Raw genomic sequence first — 25,829 nt, 5'->3', positions numbered from 1 at the left:
CAAAGTAATTTCCTCCAAACCAACACTGTAAAGCTGCACTAGGCAAGATTCAGTCTGGCTGCAGCCATGCCCTAAATTTACAGTTTCAGATTTGATAATTAGAATTCTGTCTTGTGCAAATATTTCTACCTTTATATTACTAAGTTTTTCATACACTTAGAGGGCAGCAGAGGTGGATCTACCTAAGAGGTGTGGGATGCCACACCGGGAAGTCCTCTGAAACTCCCCGAGAAGTGCCTGGGAGCACTTCTGCAGCAATGCTATTTGGCTTAAACTAGTCCAGCTGGATAGCAGAAAGTCCCACTTAATGTCTAATAAAAAACATGCACAGACTGATAGATGTAACAGTACCAGTATGCAAAAATTAAAATGAAACAAATTAAGAACTCCAAACATTAAATTCAGATTGTTTATTGTAAACAGAATAACTCTAGCACTCTGTCATACTGGCTGTGTCACATGCACCCAATTCCACATCAACTGCTTAAAATAGCACTTGCAAAAATTACAGTTATGTAATAATAATTTATGGTTTCTTACATAAACTAATTAACAAGCACTAAAATTGAATTACAGTGTATTCTAGGTAGTTCTTTATTGCTTGTAGACACTGCAGCTTTGGATCCACTAGAATGAACCCATTAGTATGCCTGAGTTTATCAAAATTTACTGCTATATCAAACTCAGAAACTGTAAAATGCTGGAGAACACTTAAAAGCAATTAAGAGTTGCTGGAAAACTACATGGGTTTCCACATCCAGTCACAGAACTTTGAGGATATACATTTTTTCCTCTGGAAAACATGATTTGTGAGCTGAGTGTTAGATACACTTCTATTCCAATTTATTTATATAATCTGTTAAGAGTTGATAGTACTTCCATGAATATATATATATATGTATATATATTTATTTTTACACACAATAGGAGCCATTTCATTATATTCACCCTAAGAGTGGTATGTTTAAATACTAAATCCCAAAATATATATTTTTATAGTATGTTGTCAAAACTTTTATATATAATACAAATACTTTTACTAAAGGAAAACTATAAACAAAAGTGAAATGCAAGAGGGCAAAAATCCTCATGTGGAGGATCCATGAAAAATGTGAGCAGAGATATCTTTACTGGTTTTGTTTAGTCTGTATTTAATTTTTTCCTCTTCATCAGGCTAAAAAAGATGCTAGTGGCCTTCCTTGGCAACAGGTTACATCACAAATTCTCACCGAATTTATTAAAAAGATACCAAAACATGTACCATTAACCTTTAAAACAACTTTTAAATGCACCATATCTATTCAGTTAGAAGAGACTCTCAGATAAACCCAACTCAGGGCCCTTTCCCTGTCAAGCATTCATTTCATTTGGCCTCAGAGCCAATGTAAGAACCAACATTAATTCAATCACAGAACAGCCCTATTGACTCTACCAGGACTCTGATGTTTGACACACATGCCTGTCACATCAGGCCATTACTTTCAGGCTCTTTTAATAAGAAGCAAATTCTCACTAACACCTCTGATGAGCAGATTTTATACCTTCTGTATAAAACTCTCTCCTGTCTGAGTAAGTGACACCTCTCTTATGTATTACAGAGGTAGGAGAACTTCATGCTCCTTGCCTTTTCCTATTTGGGTGCTGTCCCACGCACAAGACTACTCTGCAGAAGTCAGTAAAGTTGGTGAGACACCTTATACTGTTTTATCATTTTGCTATGTTATGGAATATCTATCTATCTATATATATAAACATTATTTCAGCATCATTCTTGATCCTTCTGAGTTCTGTACAGCCTTCTTCCCAGAAGCAGGAGCAAATCCTTTGTGATGTACCCTGAAGCACAGGATGTGCTGTAGCACCACTACCCCAGCACTGCACTGTCACAAACACCTTCCTGAAGGACAACAAGGACCCATACAGGTATCAAAATAATGATGTATCTGACTCATTAGAGTGCCTCTATTTGACATGCAGCTGTTCTTGACTAAAGAACTCGTGTGTTTTTGAAGTTATTTGCACTACTGAGTGCTTTGCTGGACTGAGACCCAACAAAACAGCTGAGGCAAAAAACAGACTGAGTTCTCCATCAGCACATATGCAACTGAAAACAAAAAATGACACCAAAACAAGTATTCAAGATACCAAATGGACAGTTCACAGTAATGCTGTAAAACTGAACAGGATGTTGACAGTATCACGAGACTGGGACAACACTGTTGTTAACAAAAGTAAGATGCACTAATAAAGTGTTTCCAGCATTTTACTAGTTTTAATATAAAATGTCCCCAAATTTGTATAGAAAGATTAAAATCATGCCCTTATCTTCAATTATTCTCATTAAGACAATTCTCTCACCTATTATTGTGTTGTCAAATTTCCTTTATTTCAGTCCCACTGGTCTTCATAAAACTTAAATAGAAAATATGTTGGTTGCATTAAGGATCAATTAAAAAAGTATCATTCAACACGTCACTTCAAAAAAATGTGAAAGTCTCTATTTTTAAGAAAAATTGTTGACCCCATCCCAAAAAGGACTTACTTATCTCACCCCCTCCAAATCCCAATAAGATAATTATTGGGATACTAAACGGTGTTTTTCAGGAGTAACAAGCACATTTCAAGCAACTTCGTTTGCTCTGGAGGGTTATTTCATCAAAATGAAATTCTGAAGGGATATGTTATCTTAAAAATATACTGCATCTACAAGTTTTTTATTATTATTGTTGTTTCAGTTGATTTTGGTTTTTAACAGGTTGTCTGTAATATAAATGACACATGACCACAACTGATTTTTATATACCCTCTATCCCTAACACACAGCTAATGTCAAATGAACCAAGAAGGAATTCGGGACTTTCACAATGAACAGAACCATTTATCCCAATGATCTTTAATAATTTTGTTCATCACGAAGTCCCCTGAAACCATGTCAGTACTGATCATTTGCATGTCTTCATCCATTGGGGCTCTTCACAGTTTTGCAGCCATGAAATTGATATGTGGTTTCACCAGTGGGAAGAGCGGCAGACTGCGCTTGAATTCTGTCATATTTTCAATCACACTTGGCTGCAAAGAAGTGCATGCAAGAAAAAGTCTGCTCAGAATCTTTTATCAGAAAAGTGGCAAATTCCTTGCTTTTCATTTTAACTGCTGCTACAGCTACATATAAATATACCTGTCTTGCTCTTTTCTACAATATTAGTGATTCATACTTCATTACTACATTACAGGAGCCTCCAAAACACGATGTTATTTCTTATTAAACAACTGGTTTGATATTTATACCATTTCAAACAGCTATAATGCAGTAACTGCATTGCTAATAACATCAGAATCTCCAACAAATGCAAAGCTGATCTTTTCATTTTCATTCTACTTCAGAGCACCCCACCTGTCCTTTGAACATCAGAGTAAGATCATAACCACAATAGCTATTCTATGCACTATTACTTTTAGATGTAGTAACAAAGTAAGCTAATATTTCAGTCATAATGGCTAATATATCCTCATACTATTCATACAGTAATTTCTGCTCATGGCAATTATTTCACCTGTAAGGTCTGATGAAGAACACAGACCTACCACACTGTGAAAAGTTAATCACCTTGGGACAAACACTGCCATCCTTCAAGACAAGTCACTGAAGGTCCAATAAGGGCCCAGTGCTGTCCTATCCAACCACAGAGAAATCTAATACTGTATGAACAGAATTTGCCAAATTGTTTCCTCCACAATTAAACACATTGACAGGAATGTGCATTAATATTTTAGGCTTTAAGAAAATGACCAAGTAGTTGGTTTTGCTGTTGCTTTGGGGTCGGTGAGTTGTTTGGGTTTTTTAAACAAAGATGATAAATTTGTTGATGCATATGCGTCTCTATCTTGACACCTGATTCATCTGATCATATACAATCAGTGTTTTCAGACAATAATCATCTGGATTTAATCCACAGTGCAGATACCCAGTGCAGTTTACTACAACTATTAGCTTTTGTTTCAGAGGACTAAAGAGAATCAAGGAAAATGGTCAAATTGATAAAAAGAAAAATCAGGAAAATCCCCGTTATTAGCGAGGACAAAAATGACTGTAGAAAAGAGCTAAAACATCAGCCCCATGACAGCAGCAATTTCCAGAGGTCTGTTTCTCCCTATAAATTCTTATTTAATGATACAAAAGATTCAGATTAAGAATCTAGATTCTCTAGATTAAGAATGTAGGCTAGGAATTTTTTTGTGTGCTGTTTCTTTTACCTGCGGTAGTGGTGGTGCTGGTGCCAGGTTCACATCATTTTGGCATGGAAATTCTCCAACAACAGGGCCTATTTAACATCAGCAAAATTAATTTGGGACCATAATTTAATGACTGTCTTTTACATAATTGCTAAATTGTTTTCTCTTATAAGACAGGTATCTAAATAAAGCACCTTTATTTAAGTATTTAAAGTAAAAAAATAAATATTTAAATTTTGAAGTATCACTAAATAAGGTTTTATAAACATTTTGCTTTTATATTACAAGTCTCTTTAGAAATACAGGTATTAATCAATTATTTTATCTGTACACATGAGATGAGGCTTTTATTCATTTTACTTACACAAAATGACAATGCAGAAATAAAAATTGCCAATCTGTTGATCAGTCAATACTTAAAACTGCTTCTCAATACAAATTATGAGAACAGTAGCAAATGCCAGTGGTACGTACAAGAGCAGTGCAAGAACAGCACATCATTTGATAAGGACATGCCTACAGAAGTGCACAGGTTTCTCCAGGTACCAAAAATCTGGAAAGCAAACCCAAGTATTCCCTGCCTATAACCATGTACGTCCTATTCCAATTACCCCAAAACTTATTTCTGCATTTCTAGTATCTCTTTTTTTTCATGGCATAAGAGAGGCTAAATGCCAGATTAAAAGATTTAGGACTGGGGAGTTGTTTTAGGACTTGTTATAATTTCTGTAAGTAACCACTTGTCAGGTTGTCTTGCAAGCTCACCATTTTCTTGGGAAGGTACCATTCCAAGCAAGTAATACCCAATCTGGCAATGCAATTACTACACTTCAAGAAGTCTCCTCTAGATAGGAAAAGTTTTAGAACTATTTCTATTTAGCAATTACCAGTCATGAAAACTGGAAAGGTGCTTTGAAGCAAGTCTTCCTTACTCAGCTGCAAAGCTGTAATTTCTACACTACCATAAAAACCAATCCTTCTGAGGCAAAAGGGAGTTTTCATGACACACACACAGTATCTGCTTCTCTCTGTACTACAGACAAGCTTTTAATATTTTTGACTTTGCAAACAAATGCACGTTGGAATTTAAGTCCAGTATAAAATGGTGAAAGATTTGCAAACAAAACCATAGAAGTTTTTCCTCTCAGTTTATTCAAATTAACCAGAAACACTTCTAGCCTTTTCCTTCTTGAATTCTAAAACTGAACAATACAGTTTAGAATGCACAACCAATCTATACTACTTCAAAATAAAACCTAAATAAAAGTTGACCTTCTTAAGTTTAAATAAAATGTTTTACATTCCCAGTGGTTTTGGTTTTTGTTTGTTTTCCCCTCTGAGGGTGCTTGAATACTATTGTGGACATTCATTGCTAGTTTGGCAAAAAAAATGCTCACACTGGATTGATAACTGCACGATGTAATTTTGGGCTTGTTGGGGGTTTTTCTCCCCTGCAGGACTATTACAAAGTTTAATGTTTGTTTTAAAATATCTGCTTGAAAACAGAAGTGTTATTTTAGGACATATTGTTTTATTATCAATATACTTCAAAATATTGGTAAGCTGAACAACTTGTCTAAAAAATGAACAAAAAATCTCAAGCACCCATGTGAAGTACACCTTCTTCCCCTAAAGAGTATAGCATCTCCAAAGCTGAGTTTCTCTTACAGTGGATTTGTATGATATGGCTATCTGTAACTATGACTTGCAGGAACAGAAATTGATTAAATATTATATTCAGCACAGTACTTACAGGAATCCATTTCCCTTGCAAGGACATGTACTGATACCTTGTGTCTTCTGGGAGCATCTATTGCCAACAGCACCTACAGTAAAAAATATCAAGTCCTTCAGGTGTAGAAAGTATTCCTTAGACATTATAAAATAGTAAAAAGAACAAGAGCATTTAAGTTTTAAGTTAAGCCTTAAAATGGGGGATGAATTTTGGGATGTACCTTCAAGTATTATTAAAAGTCATCCATACAGTACTCCTGAATCATTTTACAATCAAGTTAAGCAATTCATGTACTGCTTTGGAACTCAGAAAAACTGTAAGTAATAGAAATTCAGCCATTAACTATCATAGTACCAGGAATGCAACCTAAAATCTCTGCAGAACTTTCAATCCCTAGCAGCCTCATGGAAGCACATCACCCTGAACATAACCATTAAATTCAGCTGGACTAGCCCACCAATCAAGCCTGTTATTTCTGCTCTGGAATGCTGGATAATCGTGTATTGAGCATTTGTGTAAGCAAAATAGTATAGATTCCTACAAACCCAGAATATGCATACTCATCCAATAGTTCTCATTTATTAAACAACAGGTACTGAAATTCCATTTGCTAACTTTGCATTTGTTGCATGACTTCAGGTATGCTACTGTACTATTAAAAAAATTAAAAGTAAAGAAACCCCTCTGCCCAGCAGAGGAAAAAAGAAGACAGAGACACACATGCCCATGCTTCTTCACGGGCAGAAATTTTTCCATCCAATAATAAATTCTGAAGACATTAAGTCGATCTTATTTTCCAGAGAACTCTCCAAGCTACCAGCTACTCCATAAGTAATAAAACTCCATGAACACTTTGCAATATAGTGAAATACCGTTGTCTACTACACATAAAAATCCAGAAAGAATGAGGTCCAAATTTTTTTAATAATGGCCGGGGGGTGACAGGGCCAGGACAGGGACAACTTTGAATCACTTATACTGGATATCCATCTGAGTTAAAATGTACAATTACTGCATCATTATGCTGTTCCTTTGCTCTGCCTAACCATTAGAGGAACAAAAAACCCTACTGATTTACATTTACAGTGAACAAAGCTTTAAAAATATCTGTTTCATTCACAATTCATGCCTGTAAAATAAGCTGAATCACTGACTGGTTGAAGAAAAAGATAAAAGAAAAATTTTTGCAATTTTGTCCAGGCTTGGTCATAGAGCAGCACATTTTATATCCATAAAGAAAAGATAAATGAAACTAGAATAAGAGCCAGCAAGGAAAAAACCACAACAAAACCCTATCATTCTGTGCAATTTTTACAGCTGCTACTAAACTAAGTAATATTCAGGAAATAAAAGATACCTGCATTCATTTTATCATCTACCTAAAACAGGTGTCAGTATATACCTTCAGAGCATGCACAAATAAGATCCAGTTGTACCTCCATCTCATTCTAAGGAGCACTTTAGCTGCATGACTAACTTACCTTGTAGAACTGTATAATGTCATCCTTGGTCAGGGTCTTCAGATAAGCCACTTCAATGTTATCTGCACAACAATACTACAAATTAGAGTAAGCCTGCAGATCACAGCTGCTTATTAGCACACTGCTTATACAAAGTATACTTCTTTCAAATTCAGATGCTGTAATTGACTGCAAGTGAAAAGCTTTTCATTGTTATCTTTCAAGTTAATACTTGCTTCACTAAAAGTGTCAGTAGAACCTTGGCAGAAAATTATACTTCAATAAGTCTATTTGATTTGACTTACTGAAAAATGCACATTTGAAGAATACTGATTGCACTGTGGGATATTCAGTAGCTAAAATAGATATGCCTACTCTTGTATATTATCTTCAAATCAGTTACACATTTCTAATGGAGACTGCTTATAGATGGCTTTTATTCACAGTTAGGAAACAGGATGGTAGGACGTGCTTTTACAGAAATGTAAAGGAATGGTGCCTACATACCCCTTAAGAAGTAGTCACACCTTTAAGATATCTGGGGACAATGTGTTTCAGTTGCTACATTCCTTCATATTTAATTAAACTGTCATGGACTAATCACCTAATATCATTGCTGCTTAAGCAAAAAGGTTTCCTGTAGGCGTGCTTGCTTTTCTTAGGATTAGCAAGAAGATCAAGGAAGAAACACGTGCAGGAGAACAGAGAGCGAACAAGCCTGTAATGCAGGCTGTAAGTAATATGAAGTTCTATATGGAGGAAATAAAAAAATCAACAATACAGTTTGGAAAACTAAGTAATATTTGGGAGAAAACAGTAAAAGTAGTAATATTTAAAATGTACGAACAATAAAATCCTTCCACTTCTTAAGGTTGGAATACGAATTTCGGATTTTGACAATCCTAGTCATATTAAAATCATTAATGGTATAAAATTTCTCGTGGGCAGAGGGGAATTAAAGATATAAAGTCAAGGGAAATAATAAGTGGGATTTAGGTATTAAAAAATATGGCTACACTTAGCAGTAAGAAATTCCAGAGAGATACTACTGATCCAATTATGGTATAAACAGAAACACTTAAGGCTGAGAAATACCACACTATTTCATGAGACACAAAAAAAAGTACGTGGATAATAAGTTTCCATTTCACTTCTTATGCTCAGGCATGAAACTTTTCAGTAGTTCTTATTCTCTCTACACCAAGTTAGATGACGAGTCAAAACTCTTCATTATTAAACAGCTCAGTGAGTCATCGTGAAGCAAAAAGACTGTATTTGCTATCATGGAAAGGCAATATGGTACACATAAAGCAGAAGAGAAGTCACAGAATACAGAATGAGTTTTATGGAGGAAGCATATTATGCATGAAGACAGAAAATTACAGCTGTGATTAAGAGTCGAGACATTAAACTGTCAGGAAAAACTGATCTGTACCTAAACTGATCTTTTTTTTAATGTTAGAAACTGTATTACTAGTGTGTCTAACAGTATTAGTAATGTAGCTCAGTATTTAAAAAAAAAATAAAATAAATTTTAAAAGTATCTAAACAAATACAACTTAAATACTATGTAGGACCACACAGTAAATAAATGTCAGTCTATTTTCAGTAATAATACTAGAGGCTGGATCTCATTTGGTCTCCTACAAACCTATAACCTTCAAAGCACCATAGATCAAAAAAACCAAAAGAAATTAGTGTTTCTTCAAATCCACTCTAAGCTGAGAAAGACTACATGTTAGTTAAGATACCTGCTGTTGCCTCTGTCAGCACTCCCTCAAAACAACTGCACAGTGCAAAGAGAAACAGGTTTCATACGAATGTGTGTACTGTCAGGAATGTCAGTGTGTATCTGACTGCACCACAGGAAATGGACAGTAAATTATGTATAGGCTGTATAAAAGTTTAAGTTGTTCCCAAATGAATGACACTCAACAGTCACAAATGCAGCCAGACTGGAGCATTCAGTTATAAAGGAATTACCATTTGTCTTACCTCTGTCAAAGTTATACTGCTGGGAAATGATTTCTCCCCAGTATTTAGCACATTCTGCAGACAGCTTCTTTGGTTTGTCTAGACGACGAATTGCTAAAGCTTGGATGTGTTTTTGGAAGGCCTCTTCTGTCATGTCTTCTATGCATTTCTCCATAGTTTTTAGGAACGCTTCAACTCTGCTCTCTAAATAGTGTGGTGGCTTTTCAGATTGGATAATAAATCGCAGTCCTTGGATGCCATTTGCCCGACGTGGGCCACTGAACACAATGTAACCTTGCCAAAACAAGAACAGCCACAAATGAAAAGAAATCCTTTGTCACAGCCTTAAATTTGCCAAATGCAGCATGTTTGGCAAGAAGGCAATGCTGTGCTAACTTAATACTGTGTTATAAATAAAATAATGCAGGTTTTCAAAACATGCCACTGAATTTTTTTAGAACATCTTTATTTCACTGAGGTCAATATCAATTTAGGGAGGGGCAAGGAGGAGACAAGGCACACTTAAACAAAACAAAAGCAATTCTGCCGTCTGGATCAGGTTACAGTCTTCGTCTACCCTTTTAATAACAAATCTATCGCATTTCAGTCTTTTAAATGCTGTTTTATAGTTTTCTTACAGTTTCCTGATGCTCATGTCAAAACTGGTTACAGTATTTCAAAGTTTTTACCTCAACTAGTTAGGAGTATTACTGTGAGTACATCTTGAATGCTTCCATTTATACATCCCAGCATTTTACAAAGCAGCATGACACTGCTGATTTATGTCCTACTTCTGATCCACTGTACCCTGCAGAGTTTTCTACAAAATTGCTACCTAGCCAGTTGCTTTCTGGCTTGTATCTGTGCCATTGGTTGTTCCTGCCAAACTGTTCCTAACAAATTGCATCTTGTCTTCATTCAAGTCATATTTCCAAAATGTCAAACTAATTTTAAATTCTAACTCTAACTTCCCACACACTTGCAGCCTCTCCCAAATTAGTATTATCTGAAGATTCAGTGAATACCCTCACTCTTCTGTCATACTGAATTTTGATGAATATAGCATGGAACACTGGATCACAACACAGCTCTGTAGAACATAATTTTCCAAATTAACTATTCTCTATTCTTCAGTCATGACCTTCTATGTACCCAAATGTGTAGTTCTTCGACCTAGGTACTTCAGTAACAGTCTCCCAGTTACATTCTATGAAATTAGAACTAGCTTGAAAATTTATTCCATGTTTTCTTGGAATTTGAATTAAACTGATTGATCTATAATTTCCCTGCTTTTTCTCTTTCCTTTTTTTTTTTTAAAGGCAACATGTAGCATTTAGCTGTGTCTATCTTTCTAACACCTTATCATCCACAAATTTTCCATTATAAGACTTTTAATTCCAGGATTTCCTAATTTCATTCTTTAGAATAGAATGCAAAGTTCATCACACCTTGAACTTTTTTAAAGCTTCTAATTTAATCTGATTAATCTGTTATTTTCCCATTCAAAAGTAAGACATGAACTATGATTCCCAGTGTTTATTTTGGAAGTCATCTGGCCACAGCTGATAAATTTTAAGTGTAAACTAACTAAGCCATCCTGAATTTTCTGATGATTTGAACATTTTGATTTTAATTATTTCAACACTTTTTTTCCATCATTGCCAACTTTTCTCCCCCACTTTCTCATACTCATTAACCATTTATTGAAAGAATTCTTGTTACTACTCCTACTGTTTAGTAAACTTCTAACTCTAACTTCTTTTTCCCTAAGCTTTCTCAGAAATCTTACTAAGAATTCCATGAAATTTACTGCATTTTGATGGTATTTCTACTGTCTCCTCTCCTAAGTCTCGTGAGCTCTTTTATTTGGCAAATATGAAGTGCTGGACTAAACTAGTTCTTCCTCAGTTCCCCCCCCTTCTTTAGCTGTTACTGCCAACTTCTATAAAAAACTTGCCACCAGCACATTTCAAAAACCTGTTAAATAACCTAGGTTCTATACTATTTACAGCAGGTATATAGGCAGTTGAAACTCCTATGATGAATATTGTATGGCTGGTTCTGCTAGTAGCTCACGAAAAGCCTAATCTTGCCTGACATCTCTGGCAGTCATCACACTGAAATATTTGTCTGCTTCTCACCTTTGGAAAACCTGTACTCCTCCTCACCAGTATTACAATCACATGAGCTGTCATGCAAAGTCTCTGTCTCTCCTTCTTACTCTGTTTGGAATAATCTCCCCAGTTCTCAGCCTTACTGGTTCAGGTGACAATTATTTGTACTTACTGGTGAACAGCTGTAGTCTTAAAAAGCCTGAAACGTATTTAGGTTTTCACCAATACAGTAGTTTACCATTACCCACACAGCAGTATTTCCAAGACAGCGCTTACAATTTAACAGTTGGACTCAGTGATCTTAGATATCTTTTCCAACCTAAATGAAGCTGTGATTCTATGAATCATGAAATGCACCTAGAAGTAGGGTCACAAGAAGGAAACATCAAACTACTATCGATTCTTTAAGAAGATCTAGAAATTTAGGGGACTGATCCTCCTTTTGGTGAATTCTAACATGAAGTTTTCTGTACAGAGATCGCACTTTTTTGAGTTGGAGCTGATTTCAGGTATTTCAGACATCTTAAAAATCATGCCTGCTTGTTCTTATTTTAGACTATGCGCAGTAGAATTTCTTTGAGTCATGAGCAGTTAAGATGATTTACATTTACCAAGTGCCCTTTAAATGGCATTCACTAAGCAGGGAGAGAACACCTCCTCCTCAGGTCTCGTGTGAGCGCGTGACTGGGACAGCTCGTGTGCACACAGACACCACCACTCCTGAGAACTCACCTAACTGCTCCTGGGTGCGCAGCGTATTGAAGCACGGCTCTGAGATAATCTGGCAAAAGAGCTCCAAAAACATATTCTCAGAAGTACTCTGCATGTCTGTCTGGTAATATATTTCAATGCCACAGTTGTTATGAACCTCATTTCTCTGCTGATATACAAACCAACCTCCTAAAAGACAGAGTTAAAACATTGAAGTTCATGAAAGTGTACATTCCTACTGCTGACAATTAAAAATATAATGGTCTAAGGTTCGTGGATTAATATTAAGTGGTTTAGGACTGTTAAAGCAGGATTTCCACTAGGAGCATACATTTCATGAGAGAAGAAAACAATGTATCGTTTTGCCATCAAAATGTTGCCACTTGGAAATATTAGAAGGTAAACTGAAACTCGCTGCTTCTCTTCAAGCGAGTATTTTTGGAACTGCAGTGAAATTCTACATTGGCGCTACTGTGTAAACAGTTTCTAAAGACAATCTGCCAGAAATTATTATTAACATTAAAAATAATTCAGCATTTTAATACCAACAACTTCGTTTGTATATGGTAGCTTCCACAGACAATCAGCTAGGGGTAATTTATCTTGCCTGTACAGCTACATATGCCACCACTCTGAGCAATAGCTTGAACCTCCTTTTTACAAAAGACTTTTTTCACCATGGAAGTAAAAGCATACAAGCACTACATGACCAAAAGAATTTGTGTAAGGAAAAAAAAAGTTATTTGTGTAAGAGCTTTTGGTTTTTGCAAAGAGTCATTATATGCAATTCTTAATGGTCAATTAATACTCAGAAATGCTCAAAGAATGGTGTTTACTCCAATGCATATACTCTGTGTAGCAGAGACTGGGATAGGGCTCTTATTTCCACGAATTATAACAAGTGACTTGGAACTGAAGTGCAGAATTGTATGATTGTAGAAGGGCTTTGGATTGACAGTCACCAAAAAATCGTCCACGTCATCCCAAGAAGTCCAATTTACATACACGAATTAAAAATGAAATCAAAGTAATTGTCAAGTATACTAGAAAGGTCATGTATTAGTACATAAATTTATCAGTAAAGCCACACCCTAACTGTATTTCTGAATTTTAAGTTTAGAGTAACTTGAAGTAAGTTTGACTTCAAAACACACTCCTAGCAGCACAGTAATATGCATTTTAAAATGCTGTGAGCAAGGGAAATCTCAATTTAATGTGACTTAAATATCATGAATCAATCACTTAACTTACTGTCAGGAAGCTGCACTTCTCTGTACCTCACTAGCTGACTGGGAAGGAGTGGCTTTGTATGAGCATGCTCAATGAGAGTGTCCTCAACCATCTGCATAATTCCTAATGCAGCCTGGAAAAGAAAACATAAGAGGATTTTTAATGATCATTAGTTATTCTGTATTTAACAGCAGCATAAGACTTTCCAATTACTGATGGTGCTGTGAGAGAAAATAAAAAAAAAATCAGAAATAGAAAGTAGGGATACTGTAATTCAATACAAATACAGTAGAAGTTAAGTAGACGAGAGGAAGTGGGAGTGTGGAGGGCAAGAGGTTTTTTTGTGTCTTCTTTATGTTTAAATTGTCTACACATTTAACTACTCCTACTTCTCCCCAGTGCTTCTGAAATTAAAGCTGAATGGGGTCATTTTTTTTTCACTTTCCCTCCATCACTTGATGTGCTCTTTCAAAGTGAAAATGAGATATCTCAAATGTATGTCTGAAAGCAAATGGCATTTCAGTAGATGAAAATTTTAAGGAAACAAATGGTTAAGGTCAAGGATGCATTTAATTGATGTGTTGGTGGTGTTAAGACTCATTGCCCAAATATTTTCTTTTATTTGATGGATTACAGTAATAATTAAAAAAATACATAAGGAGTGAAAAAAATCCGAAGTCATTACTTTCATTCAAGGATTTAGCCTCAATAGCTTCATCTCTTAAGGGTTATGTGTTCTTCTAGCCTGCATACTGGAAATTACAGGAACTTGCTACACAGTAGCTTTGGCTGAAAGCTAAAATATCTAATTCTGCATTGCCATAAACTCACAACACAAGTGATTAAAAAAAAATGAAAAAGGTTTGAAAACTTAATAAAAATACACCCTACCAACACCTCCAAAAGCCCCATGCAGTATCAAAGACAGAAGATTGAGGTCTAAAAAACAACAGTTTAAAATTTAGAGAAAAAGACTATTTATTCTTTCAGTCATCATATTAAATTATTGACAACATGACTGCTCAGACATGTTCTGAACAGGATTACTTTACTTTTCATCCACTTACAGCAAATAAATAAAAGAAATTGTCAAGAAAACCCAAGTATCAGAATGAAAATAAAGAAAAAATAGGAATTTTAAGCAGCTAGATAAATCTCATTTTTCAAGTCCAGATTCACGGAAAAATTTTTTCATGACTGAAAGGTGTCACAAGACAACGTAAATTTTGATTTAATTTAGTTGGAAAAAATTCTAAGGTCCAGGTTAAAATTGCTGAGTTTTACCAGTGATTATCACATCATGGGTACTGAAGGACAGACAATTTTTTCTACTTTCTGTTCAGAGAGGTTTGCAGATAATTTCTAAACATTACACAGCTATTGGTATACCAGGACATCCTTCCCAGTTCTTTAGCTGTAGGACTTTCGATAGCCACCCATTATGCCAAGTAAAGAATACACTTCTCTGACATAACTGCACCCTCATGGATATCTAAAAAAATCTGGGCATTCAGTTCTCTTTCCAGAAGCAACTGACTTTTGTATACAAACAAGTAAGAAATAAGGAAGGGAAAAGAGACTATTTTGAAATTTCTCTGCAAGAATAATACCCTCTAAAAATGTTTAACAAGTACTTTAGAGACATTCTTGACAAAGAAAAGTTTGTCTCTCCAAGGTATTAGCTCCTTCCTATCTTACTTTTTCCTTTACAAATTAACTTTCTCCTCCATACATCCATCAGTCACAAGCAGTGTCTATAACAGCTCTTGCTAGTAAACTATCCCAGAGCTGTTCTGACACAAAATATTGTAAACCTTATGAAAAAAAGAATGCAAAAACATAGAAAAAAGTACTAAAATTTGTATTGATACACATATTAAAGTATTTCTTATGACTTCATATGCAAATGCAAACTGAAGACAAAACAAATGGTTTCTGAGTTTTACTCCCCTGAGAGCTGACACTTGGCTTTTTCATGGTTCGCCATTCCTGTTTAGCTATGTGCAAACTACTTCATTTGGAAGGATACTGGATTCTTAAAACTTTGCTAGTTATTCTGAAGGTTTTCAGTGGAAAAAAGCAAGATCTGCAGCACATTATTCCTTCTGCAGCTTGACCACAGTAATGACATACAACACAGACTTTCAAATACATAGATCCTAAGTTGTCTTTATTAAGTTTCCAAGAGCAATATAGAGGCAGCACTTAGCCTAATAAAGCTAAAGTGGAAAAAATTATGCTGTCATACTCTTATAAAGATAAAAAAGTACAAAGTTAAATTATGAAATGACATTTGGCATAACTGCTTCAAGATCTGCAAAGATTAAACCAGTGCTCCATTTTTATGCTGCTTTTAAGTAAATAATGTTTTATTAAGAAAGTATCAAACTAACCTGTTTTGTTATATTGCCATGGAGAAGAGCTTCAATGTGTAACCGTGACAACAGCTGTGCTATGAAGGCCTTGAGACGGGGAAGGGTGACATCTACAATACATATTTAGACAGTTAAATCACTCAAATGCATTTTTAAATTATGAAGGACCTAGGCCTAAATCATCATTCGATACAGTGCATTTCTCAGAGGAAGAGAAATCTGTCATTATGAAGAAGTGAAATCTCTCCTTAAAAATGCAACAATGGAATGCTTCCAGCTCTAAACAGCGGCACTCATCATATAGTTTATTTCACTTAGAATTCACATGCTGTCTTGACCCAGATTCAAAAAAAAAAAAAAAGTAAAAAAAAGCTGCCTTTCCAATCACGCTGAACAAACACTCATTCTCCAGAGAAAACACTTGCAATCATTCAGGTGGTGTTCCAAGGAAAAGCCTTAGTTATTTACTAAACAAGCAGCATGTAGTTGATAATGCTCAAGAAAGACTCTGTGCATTTACCATCCAGACTAAAAAAAGAACCTCAACTCAAATACAGTGTTTTGATATTAACTCTGGAACAAAGGCTACAGAACAAAAATATTTTGGCAATATATCCTAGAGGACACATGCACAACACATACACACACATTCCATCCAGTCTGTCCTTGCAAAGCAGTTTTCATATATAGTGCAAAATATAGTTTAACATATAGAATCAATGGAGTAAGAGGAAGGATGGTTGGATGGGGTATTCATGAATGTGTGTTCTGAATCAAACCCCTCAAATAAATACAAAAGTCAGGTATTCTTCTTGAAAAGAATGTTAGTGTATTTCAAGAAGATATTACAAGACATTTTGCAAACTGTCCCAGAAACAGCCTTTTAATACAACACAGTAAAATACAGGTGGGGAAAAGTTCTTCAGCTATCACTACAAACACAGAATTACCACTGAATGGCATGGGTTGAAAGGGACCTTAAAGACCATGTAGTTCTGACACCCCCGCCATGGGCAGGGACACTGTCCACTAGGCTCATTGCTCAGAATTCCATTCCATCTGGACTTGAAAAATCATTTCAATCTCTTAATTGGAAATTTCTTCTTCCTTCAAGTATACTGGGGCACCTACTTTGTGTGAGCCACAATGTTCTTTATTATTGTTGTCATTATCTACAGAAAGTACGTATTTTTTCTTTATTTACTACAGCTCTTTATTATCTACAGAAATATAAGCTAGGATTCCCCAAACATGGAAAAAACAAAGTAGTTTGCACATTGGGAAGCAGAATGCAGATACACTCCAGTGTGCCTGTAAGATGTCAACTAGAGCCAAATAATTTTACCAATGTTGATTAAATACTGGATTCACCATATCCAGGTTCATGTACCCCTGATGTTAGTAAAGTTTTGCCTGAACTTTTATCTGCAAGTTTTGCCATTTGAGGCTTTTTCCATGAACTACTCTACTTCCTTGAAACTGGAGGGCAAGAGCAGCACGGCCAGCATCAGCTCAGGCCTAGCACTGCAGGGGCTTCCCTTGAATAGTGAGCAGAGTTCAAAACAGGTACTCTTAATAGTTAAGTAATATAAGAAAAAAAATTAAGTGGCAGAACATTACCATCTAGAGCTTCTTTTAATTCATCTTTGGTCCAAGCAACTTCGGTCATCAGGAGTCGGAGATAATACATTGCATGCTGGTGAGGCTGTTCAGCCCTGAAGTTGTTAAGCGATCTCATGTACTAAACCAGAAAAATCAGGCTCAAGTTAGAAATTCAGAAATAGAGTTCTAAACATATAAATATTGTACTCTCAACTCTGTTTCAAAAAGATACAGTTCAAATATTGAGAACATTCCCCTGCTTGTTAGAACTCTTAAAAGAATTGTGTTATATCACCTTACTAATAATGTGGGCTTCTGAGCCTTTGGAGTAAGCAGAAACCATTAAGATGGTTGAAATGTGCATGAAATCACACTTGTCCATAAAATTAATGCCTAGAAATTAAATTATTTCAGTAAACAAGAATTTAGATCAAATTTCCTGGGTAGTTGTTCTACCCAGGAAATTTGCCTTCTATGATGATTGACCAGAGGGTGGGGGAACACTGCTAATAGAAAATGTATTTTTCTCCCTGTCACCTACTTTGGCTGACTTGTTTACACAAAATCTGGAGCATGTGGGAAATTCTCTGCATGTTTTGCATGGATAAAGGATGTTTGAGAGAAGAACCAGAGAGCTTCTGCAAAAAAACTCCTTTCTAGTCCAGCTGCGCTTTTACAAAGTAAGCAAAACCTTTTTCCTCTACCAGAGAAACTGGAAAGTGCAAACTAATAGTTTTGGCAAGCTGCAAGCATTTCCAGCGCAGGAAAAAAAGTAACCCATTTCAGGGCACAAGTGAGCAACAGCACGCCTCAGGTTGCTGAGGATGTATCCTTCTGTCTGCTCCAAACAGAAGCCAGAAGTTGGTATCTCCCTTATCTGTTTGGCATAGACATGGGGAGAAAACTGCAATCTCCCCAGCTGATGCTACTTCTAGAAATCAGCATGTACTAAACCAGGTGGTTACACTACACCAAAGGATCAAGGCCCAGGAGCCAAGATAAATCCAGGGAAAAGAAATGTTGCAAACTTTTTCAACGCTTCCTTTCCTCCTTCACCTATTTCCCACTTCTTTTATGGCTAGGTCCTACTGCAGCCTTTCCAAATTGCAAAACAGGATTTAAAGCTAAGATTTTCCCCTCCATCCCCCTACTTAGATTTCTATTCCTACCACAGCAAGCTGTGCTTCCTTGATACATCATAAGAAAGACTGACTAAAAAAAGATTCCAGGACCAGTTATTTTTAACCAAAGAATGTTACATACACAACTCTGAGAAGCTCACAGCCACAAAAAAGAAAAAACCCATCTGAAGTCCCACTAACGCAGAATTTCACTCTCTACTTCCACAGATTGTCAGCCCTCAGATCTCCTATCAGGGCAATGCATTCAATTTTCAATTACTCCAAAATGTGAAATTCTCATGCAGCTTACCGCTTCCTTGATAATTTCAAATCGCTTTTCATCGATCTCAAAAGTAGCCATTTTCTCAATGATCTTCTTGAGCAAGATGTGTTGCTTGTCGTTATAACCTTTTACAGAGAGCTATGGAAAAAGTGCATAAGTTGCTTTAAATGTGGACGATAAAAGAACAAAACCCTTACCAAGTCTTGTACAATGCACTGAACAATGCACTTCTCAATACTTACGCTAAATTCACCGCTATGGAACATTTAATCATTCTAAACTTAAATCCCTTTATCCATCAAAAGGTAACTAACTGACAGAGTATTGCATATTTGCACAGGAGTCCTAAATGCACAGAATTAATGTAATTTCATGTTGGTGTAAGTAAACTGTACTCAGAATACAGATTTTTAATGATTACACTGCTGAGTCTTGGAGTACAGAAATGGTTTTAATGTAGGTTTCTCACTTTAGTAATGAAGTCTGGATTCACAACCTTCTAAAATATTCTCTCCAATTTACTTTAACCCTGGGTTCATAGCTATGTTGTCGATCAAAGAATATTTAAAGGGAAGTAAGCAATACTACAAAAAAGGGGTGCTATAAACAGCAGCACACCTTATAACCAGGATGCTGCTGAGCTAAAACATCAAGGTAGTCATCCTGGAATTGTAATGACACATTGATCTGATCATACGTATTTCTGACAGTATAAATTAAACAGGCTTGCTCATTTAAAAAATAACATAAAACTTTAAAATTACTATATGATTTCATCAAGCTACAGAAAATTTCTCTCACAAAAAGGCATTAAAAGTTCTTTTTTTGCAAGGAAAAACTTCAAAATTTGGTATCTTGAACCAGGAATTTTGATTTGTGCAGTTTAATTAGGAGTAAAACTAAACTTTAGAACACAAACCAACATACACAATTCCTGCTTTTCAGCAGGAAGAATTTTTTTGTTCTATAGTTGTTGAAACATAGCTGAACAATGAATTTGAAGAAAAAGTTATCATAATTAGATTTATGACAAAAGCTGGTATCCTAAATTAGCATAGGAACCCAAAGAGTTCAACAATCACCATAGGTGACTTCTCAGAGTACCATCTGCCCTTGCTCAAAGCATCAATATAGTCATTAGTAAGTTACACTTATTAATTATAAAACTTCTTACAATACTGAGGATAACCTAATGTTTGCAGTAAGTCAGGTGAATGAAACAAGAAGATTATATTTGTGTTTGATTTTATAAAAATGCAGCACTCTCTCACATAGAAAATGTAAAGACAATATACAAAATGCTTTGGAAAATAACACTTCTACAAGAAATTTCAAAACACATTCTGGCATATAACAGTGGTTAACAAAAGCTTTTAACAAAACTTCAAGAAAGACTACTAAAATCTCCTATCATAAATCTCATAGGAGAAGCTGAATAAGAAATAAGAATTTATCATAATATCAGTATTTATCAAGTAATGTCAGTGTTTTATAACAGATTATAAAACGTGATAAAAACAGAAGAAAAAGCCATAAATATCCAGCATTGCATTCTAATGAACACATGCACAATCCATCTCCACAGCTCACTACAGTAGAATTAGAGAATTATAAAGAAATCTGTAAAGCTGAGGATTCATTCAACAGAAAAGTTAATATTTTTATACAGAAACCAGCAATACTACTTTCCAAATTATCATGCAAGCAAGTAAAAATGTGAACCAGAATGCAACAATTGCACTACACACATGTTCACAAGACACTGCAATCTTAAACAGGTCACTCAGCACTGATTAAAATACAGTCTTGCATTGCCTTCAATTCATGAGATATATGCAAGGAAAAAGAAACATTAACCATCTCATATAGAAATGCAGAAGTCCAATGTTTTCTCCAAGCTCAACAACTCCCAAGCTGTTTCATTTCCTCCTATGTTCTTTTCTTACTTACAAGTATTGCATTCATTCCTGATGCAATGCCATAGACCAAACCTGAGAGGCGTGCTGCATATGTATACTCTTTTAAATCATCCTTCAATAACCTGATAAACAGGTATGTCATGTTGCAATGGAGAGGATCAGCATAAATGTAGCGACTAACAAAAAGAAAAACAAAAGAAATGCTTTGATACCTCAGGCAGTGACAAGGTAATGGATGAAGAAACATGACTGAAGAGTATGTATATGCAGCCTCATGATCAGTAGTTCTTGAATAGGAAAGCAGAAGTATACTATTTATTTAATAGCATGAAAAGGGGGTCTTTTACCCCATCAGTCAGAAAGTTTTTAGTAGACATCTGACCAACAAATATATAAGCTTGGATTAGGGTTGTGGTTTTTTTTAATGGAGGAAGAAATCTTACAAACTAATTAATTTCATGAATGATATAGAAATAAAGAAGAAAATTTGTTTAATGTGAACTAAAAGACTGTTGAAGACTTTAAACAAAATTCAACTTAAAATTCAAATCAAAGAAAGGATGGCTAATAACCAAGATCAAAAGGACTAACAGCCTTTATTTTTTTATTTAAAAGTCCTTCCAACAAATCAATATAAAATTGTTGATGAGTGGAAGTAGTTTTTAGGCTCTAAGCTTTTCCTTGACTTGGGTACTTACATACATCCCATAGATGGTATTTTGGAGATCATAGTTCAAGCCAGCTAGTTCTGCTGCATATGCATACTCGTTGAGGGAGTCTTTGAGTAGTTCAAGGTACAAATAGGCCATGTTACAATGCAAGGGATCCACGTAAGCAAATGGGCTGGAAGAAAATGTTGAAAGTAAAATATGCAGTTTAAAATTATTTCTCTGTTTCTTTTGGCCTTTTAAGTTTGATCTGAAGGAAACAGTATTTTCTGTGTGTTTCTGGTGATGGATCCCATTCTGAAGGACTCCTATTTCAAAGCCAAATAGGAACACATCTGAAAAGAGTTACTTAGCTTGCATATGGTTTGATGACTAAATACCCTCAAGACATATTCTATTTATGCTCATAAATCAAGACATGTTTTATTTACTTGGCTGCACAGTCAGAATTCACCAGGAGTAAAAGAAACTAAATATACCAACATAATTTAACAGACCAAAATGAAAGTCCATGTACTGAACATTAATTAATTAATACTCATACACTATCAATTTCTATTACAAAAATTAGGATATCAACAATTTTTGGTATGACAATATGCAGTACATGCCAAGGTCAGCTCAGAAGAGAAGTCTGGTGTATCCGCTTTCTTACTACTGTTATTTTTTTAATGGCAACAACTCTCCAAAATCTACTGATGCATTAGAAGCAGATGATCACATACAGCACTGTTGTAAATTTCTTAAAAAGAGAAATGCAACTCAAGGATTCAAGTCATGCTTCAGCTGTGCTGTTAAACACCTGTCTGTTTCAAAGATTTGAGAAGACAAGTTTTTTGTACTGTATGCATTGCTAAAATCTCTGAAGTGCACGTAAATTCATTATCAATGTCACAAAAATGATCACCAGTATCTGAAGCATTTGCTAACAGGAGGATATGGCTTACAATTCAAACCTGACTTTTTCCTTAAACAGCCATATATTCAGGCTGTTATATATGTTTACACCTAAACAGCAGTGTATTTCACTGCGTATATCAACACTAATGTAGCAAAACAAGACGGCAACACACAAACTGATAACTAAAGCACATGGCAAAGGTATTTTTAAGAAGGTTCCTTGTAGCTTTTAACTTCTCCTTCCTTTAAGGTTAAGAAAATGAAGTACAGGAAGATATTTTAACAAACTAAAGTAATAATTTCAAATATGTACATTTGAGAAGCAGAGTCTGCTACAGTCTGAAATCTTAGCCCAAATTTAACAAACAGGTCAGTAAAAAAGACAAAATAACTGGTATTTGCATTTCTCCCTACAATGAGAATTTCCCAAAACTGAGCAATTTCAATATGCCAAATGATATAAATCCAATTACTACTGAATTTTTTAATTAAGACCAAATTCAAAGTGAGATGTAGGTCAATTCTATAAACCTTCCTTCAGACTCATTATATTCTTTCCCATTTTGATACTAGAATACAGACTTAATGAGTTTGAGTGATTACTATGTCTGTATCAGTTTAAATTCTGTATTCTCGCTTAGCTGGCAAAGGCCAACTGGGAATTTTGAAAAAAATCACAACTACTAGATCATTAATCCTCAAGTGAAAAATAACAGAAAACAATTATTACAACACTGCTCTGGGAGTTGCTTCCTCTTATTGACAGTTTTGTAAACAAATGCTTATTTGTTTACATGCTAGTTCACCCTTTTTTTACTAGACTAAAAGAAGTAGAACAATTCAATCAGTAATGGTGCATTAAAAAAATGAAATCTAGTCCTTTCCCCTTTCAAAGAGCTGTGACATATCTGGAATCAACACTGAAGTGCTGAGTTGCTAACTACCTTTAAAAGAATTTTCAAAGCATCACCACATCACATGGATGTTTTACTTCCTTTTAAAAAAGGACACTTATTCAGTTCTTATGTTGCAATTCATACAAATGCAAAAGCTTATCATCCTCTTTTAGGCTGGACAATATGTCAGATGTTTTTACTGCAATGCTTCTTTAACAAAAGGATGACTGTAAGGATTTTCAGTTTTGGAACAAGGTGATTTCAAGAGGCTCATACACATATTGTTCCTGTGCAATCTGTATATTTAAGGGAGAAACCAACCTCATCAACCTCCTCTTAATTTATCTACACAGCAATTGCTGCTAAAACATCTGGACCGGGATTCTTTCTTTGCTTCATGTTGATCAGGGCTGCAGGCAGAAAAAATCCTCCTAGTTTTTTTAATCAAATCAAAGCAGTCTCTAGTGTGAACAAACTCTTGTAGTCTACTACAAGGCAGCACAGACTTCATATTCTGATCGAGAACTGAGGCTTAGACTTTTTATGAAAACTTATGTCATAAAGGTGGCTTTATTCACTAGCTAACTTGGTCCCATGAGATATGAGTGATTCCATCACGTCTCATGAATAAACACTTTACATTTCACCATTTCCTTCAATGACCATCAGCATGACCACAGAGAGACAGATTCTCCAAGAACCTTTTTTAAGTATAAAACTAGACAAACCTGCTTACAACATCTTTTAGAGGTGATGCACCCAGTATTGTCAAAATCTCCTCGCTCCTGCTCATGTACAATTACCATCTCATTTTTAAGGAAAAGGGAAGAACCCTTGCTCCCAACCCTAAGAAAAAAAGCCAGCTCTCAACTGGAACTGTTCCTAGGAGGAAAGAGGCAAATCATTCCATTACAATGGTCAGCAAAGCTCAAGTAACTCTGGCTTTTTATAAGAGCTCACTGAGACGAAAGCACAAAGCTAACTGGGAAATACCATCTCCACAGGTCTAGATAAGATATCTTTGCTTGCTGCAGGAGGGCTGGACTAGACCTTTAAAGGTCACTTCCAACACAAACGACTCTAAGATATTGTGTGTATTGCATACACTTATACCTTTGTGTGCTTTACATAAACCCAATTATTATCTTTTATTCATTCACAGATTGTTAGATATTATAGTTCACGGGAATGGATTTAAAAAACCACCACAACTGTAAACTCAGTGTCCATCAGTAAAATCCCATTTTGGATTTTGGCCAAACATAGCACAAGGGAAAGCCACCAAGAATTAAAAGGAAGGCAAAGCATGCAGCTGCAATTGCTGATTTTTAAATAAGAGATGGGGAGTTCCCATTTTGATCCTCCATTTCCTGACACTTGGAAGTTGAAACAGTTGTAACATCTGGCCTGTGGTTTCAAAAAGCAAAAAGAGAAAATGCCCAGGCAACCTATTTTCCCCAATTAGTATGAAAACCAGTACCAAGACATGATACACACTGAAAAAAACCTCTGTATAATATCCTGCAAGAAAAATTTCAAGTGGTCTCTCAAAACAAGAATTCAACAGTGTATCTATGGGAACCCCCACAATGGCCCTTTCACCAATATCACCAAATAACTTCATTAGGCAAAAGGAGAGTCCCTGAAATTTTTCTAGCTTTCAGTAGCTCAACACAGAAACAGCTGCACTTTTAAAACAGCAGTATTTTTTTAATTCAGAAGTTAGAAATTTATTTCTTGAAAGGAACATTAAGAAAGTCCATCATTGTCATGCTCACTTAAAAAAGATTATCTTCCTATGATGAAAGTCATGCAAGAGCAGAATTAATATTACATCATTTTATCATACATCTTGAGGTCAGAATCAAACATTCATTGGTAATATAGACAATGCTCTTCTAGAAAAAAAGTACAATCAGTTATGGGTGTCAGTTAAGTAAAATCCCAAAATTTTAAACACGTTTTAAACTGATTTGCATTATGCCAATGAAAATAGAATTTGAGCCTGAAACTATTATCAGAATAGCATTTCATAAAGAAAACACATGTTAAAATAGCTGTGATTTAGTAATTAATTTAAAAATACACGATTATTTTTAAAGAGGGATATTGCAATATATGGTGGGTTCTACTGGCAGGTATATTTCAAGTATAGCAAATAAAATAAAAAAATTTGGTTTAAAAGTATTTTTAGGTAAACTTTTCCTTTTAATATACAAGGAGCACATAAAATTTCTTGCTATGCAAATACTGCATATCTTAGATGTGCCTTCCTGCATCTAAGCCTTATTACATATTCAAAGTAAGGACAAAGACTCTAAAGTCTCAACACATGCAAGAAAGTGTTTGCTGCACAAATGCAGATTCCCAATAAACAAACTTTTAGAGACAACTTTATGCAATATACTTAACATTGCATACCTGAAAAATTCAAAGTTGAGACAAGCTTTTGGCAAAAAAAATTTGTCATCTTGCTTGAACCATAGTTTGCTCATAGCAGTGTCCTGTGTCAAGAAAAGAGGTTTTGTTAAGTCATTTGACTTTTAACTGCAATATATGCCACTACTTTAAAAAAAGTCTCTTCACCACTTCAAATCGCCATTTAGAA

General features: G+C 35.3%; 1 protein-coding gene and 1 long non-coding RNA gene across 6 annotated transcripts in view; one reads left to right on the top strand and one right to left on the bottom strand.

The window, feature by feature from the left end:
• Window positions 1–395: 395 nt before the first annotated feature.
• The window catches only part of IDE (insulin degrading enzyme), a 53,374-nt gene continuing 27,940 nt past the window's right edge, over window positions 396–25,829 (bottom strand). For 4 of the 5 annotated variants that reach the window (XM_068197688.1, XM_068197684.1, XM_068197686.1 and 1 more), the window contains exons 14-25: window positions 25,643–25,725; window positions 21,456–21,600; window positions 18,866–18,976; window positions 17,453–17,573; window positions 15,851–15,942; window positions 13,479–13,590; window positions 12,249–12,416; window positions 9,424–9,696; window positions 7,450–7,511; window positions 5,987–6,059; window positions 4,255–4,322; window positions 396–3,069 (exon numbers count right to left, since the gene is read on the bottom strand). In XM_068197688.1, coding sequence (XP_068053789.1) covers window positions 2,974–3,069; window positions 4,255–4,322; window positions 5,987–6,059; window positions 7,450–7,511; window positions 9,424–9,696; window positions 12,249–12,416; window positions 13,479–13,590; window positions 15,851–15,942; window positions 17,453–17,573; window positions 18,866–18,976; window positions 21,456–21,600; window positions 25,643–25,725 — 1,404 coding nt within the window. In that variant the 3' untranslated portion in view covers window positions 396–2,973. Of the gene's footprint in view, window positions 3,070–4,254; window positions 4,323–5,986; window positions 6,060–7,449; window positions 7,512–9,423; window positions 9,697–12,248; window positions 12,417–13,478; window positions 13,591–15,850; window positions 15,943–17,452; window positions 17,574–18,865; window positions 18,977–20,788; window positions 20,934–21,455; window positions 21,601–25,642; window positions 25,726–25,829 lie in introns of all 5 variants that reach the window. The other variant, XM_068197685.1, reaches the window with a different exon arrangement.
• Window positions 22,341–25,829, top strand: part of LOC137478122 (uncharacterized) — a 28,390-nt gene continuing 24,901 nt past the window's right edge. Inside the window, exon 1 of the long non-coding RNA XR_011001414.1 lies at window positions 22,341–22,694. This is a non-coding gene — a long non-coding RNA (uncharacterized lncRNA). The remainder of the gene's footprint in view (window positions 22,695–25,829) is intronic.

This window comes from Anomalospiza imberbis, chromosome 8 (assembly GCF_031753505.1).
Source record: "Anomalospiza imberbis isolate Cuckoo-Finch-1a 21T00152 chromosome 8, ASM3175350v1, whole genome shotgun sequence".
Taxonomy (NCBI): Eukaryota; Metazoa; Chordata; class Aves; order Passeriformes; family Viduidae; genus Anomalospiza; species Anomalospiza imberbis.
The sequence above is the reverse complement of the archived record's forward strand: the minus strand, read 5'-3'. Positions and strand labels throughout refer to the sequence as shown.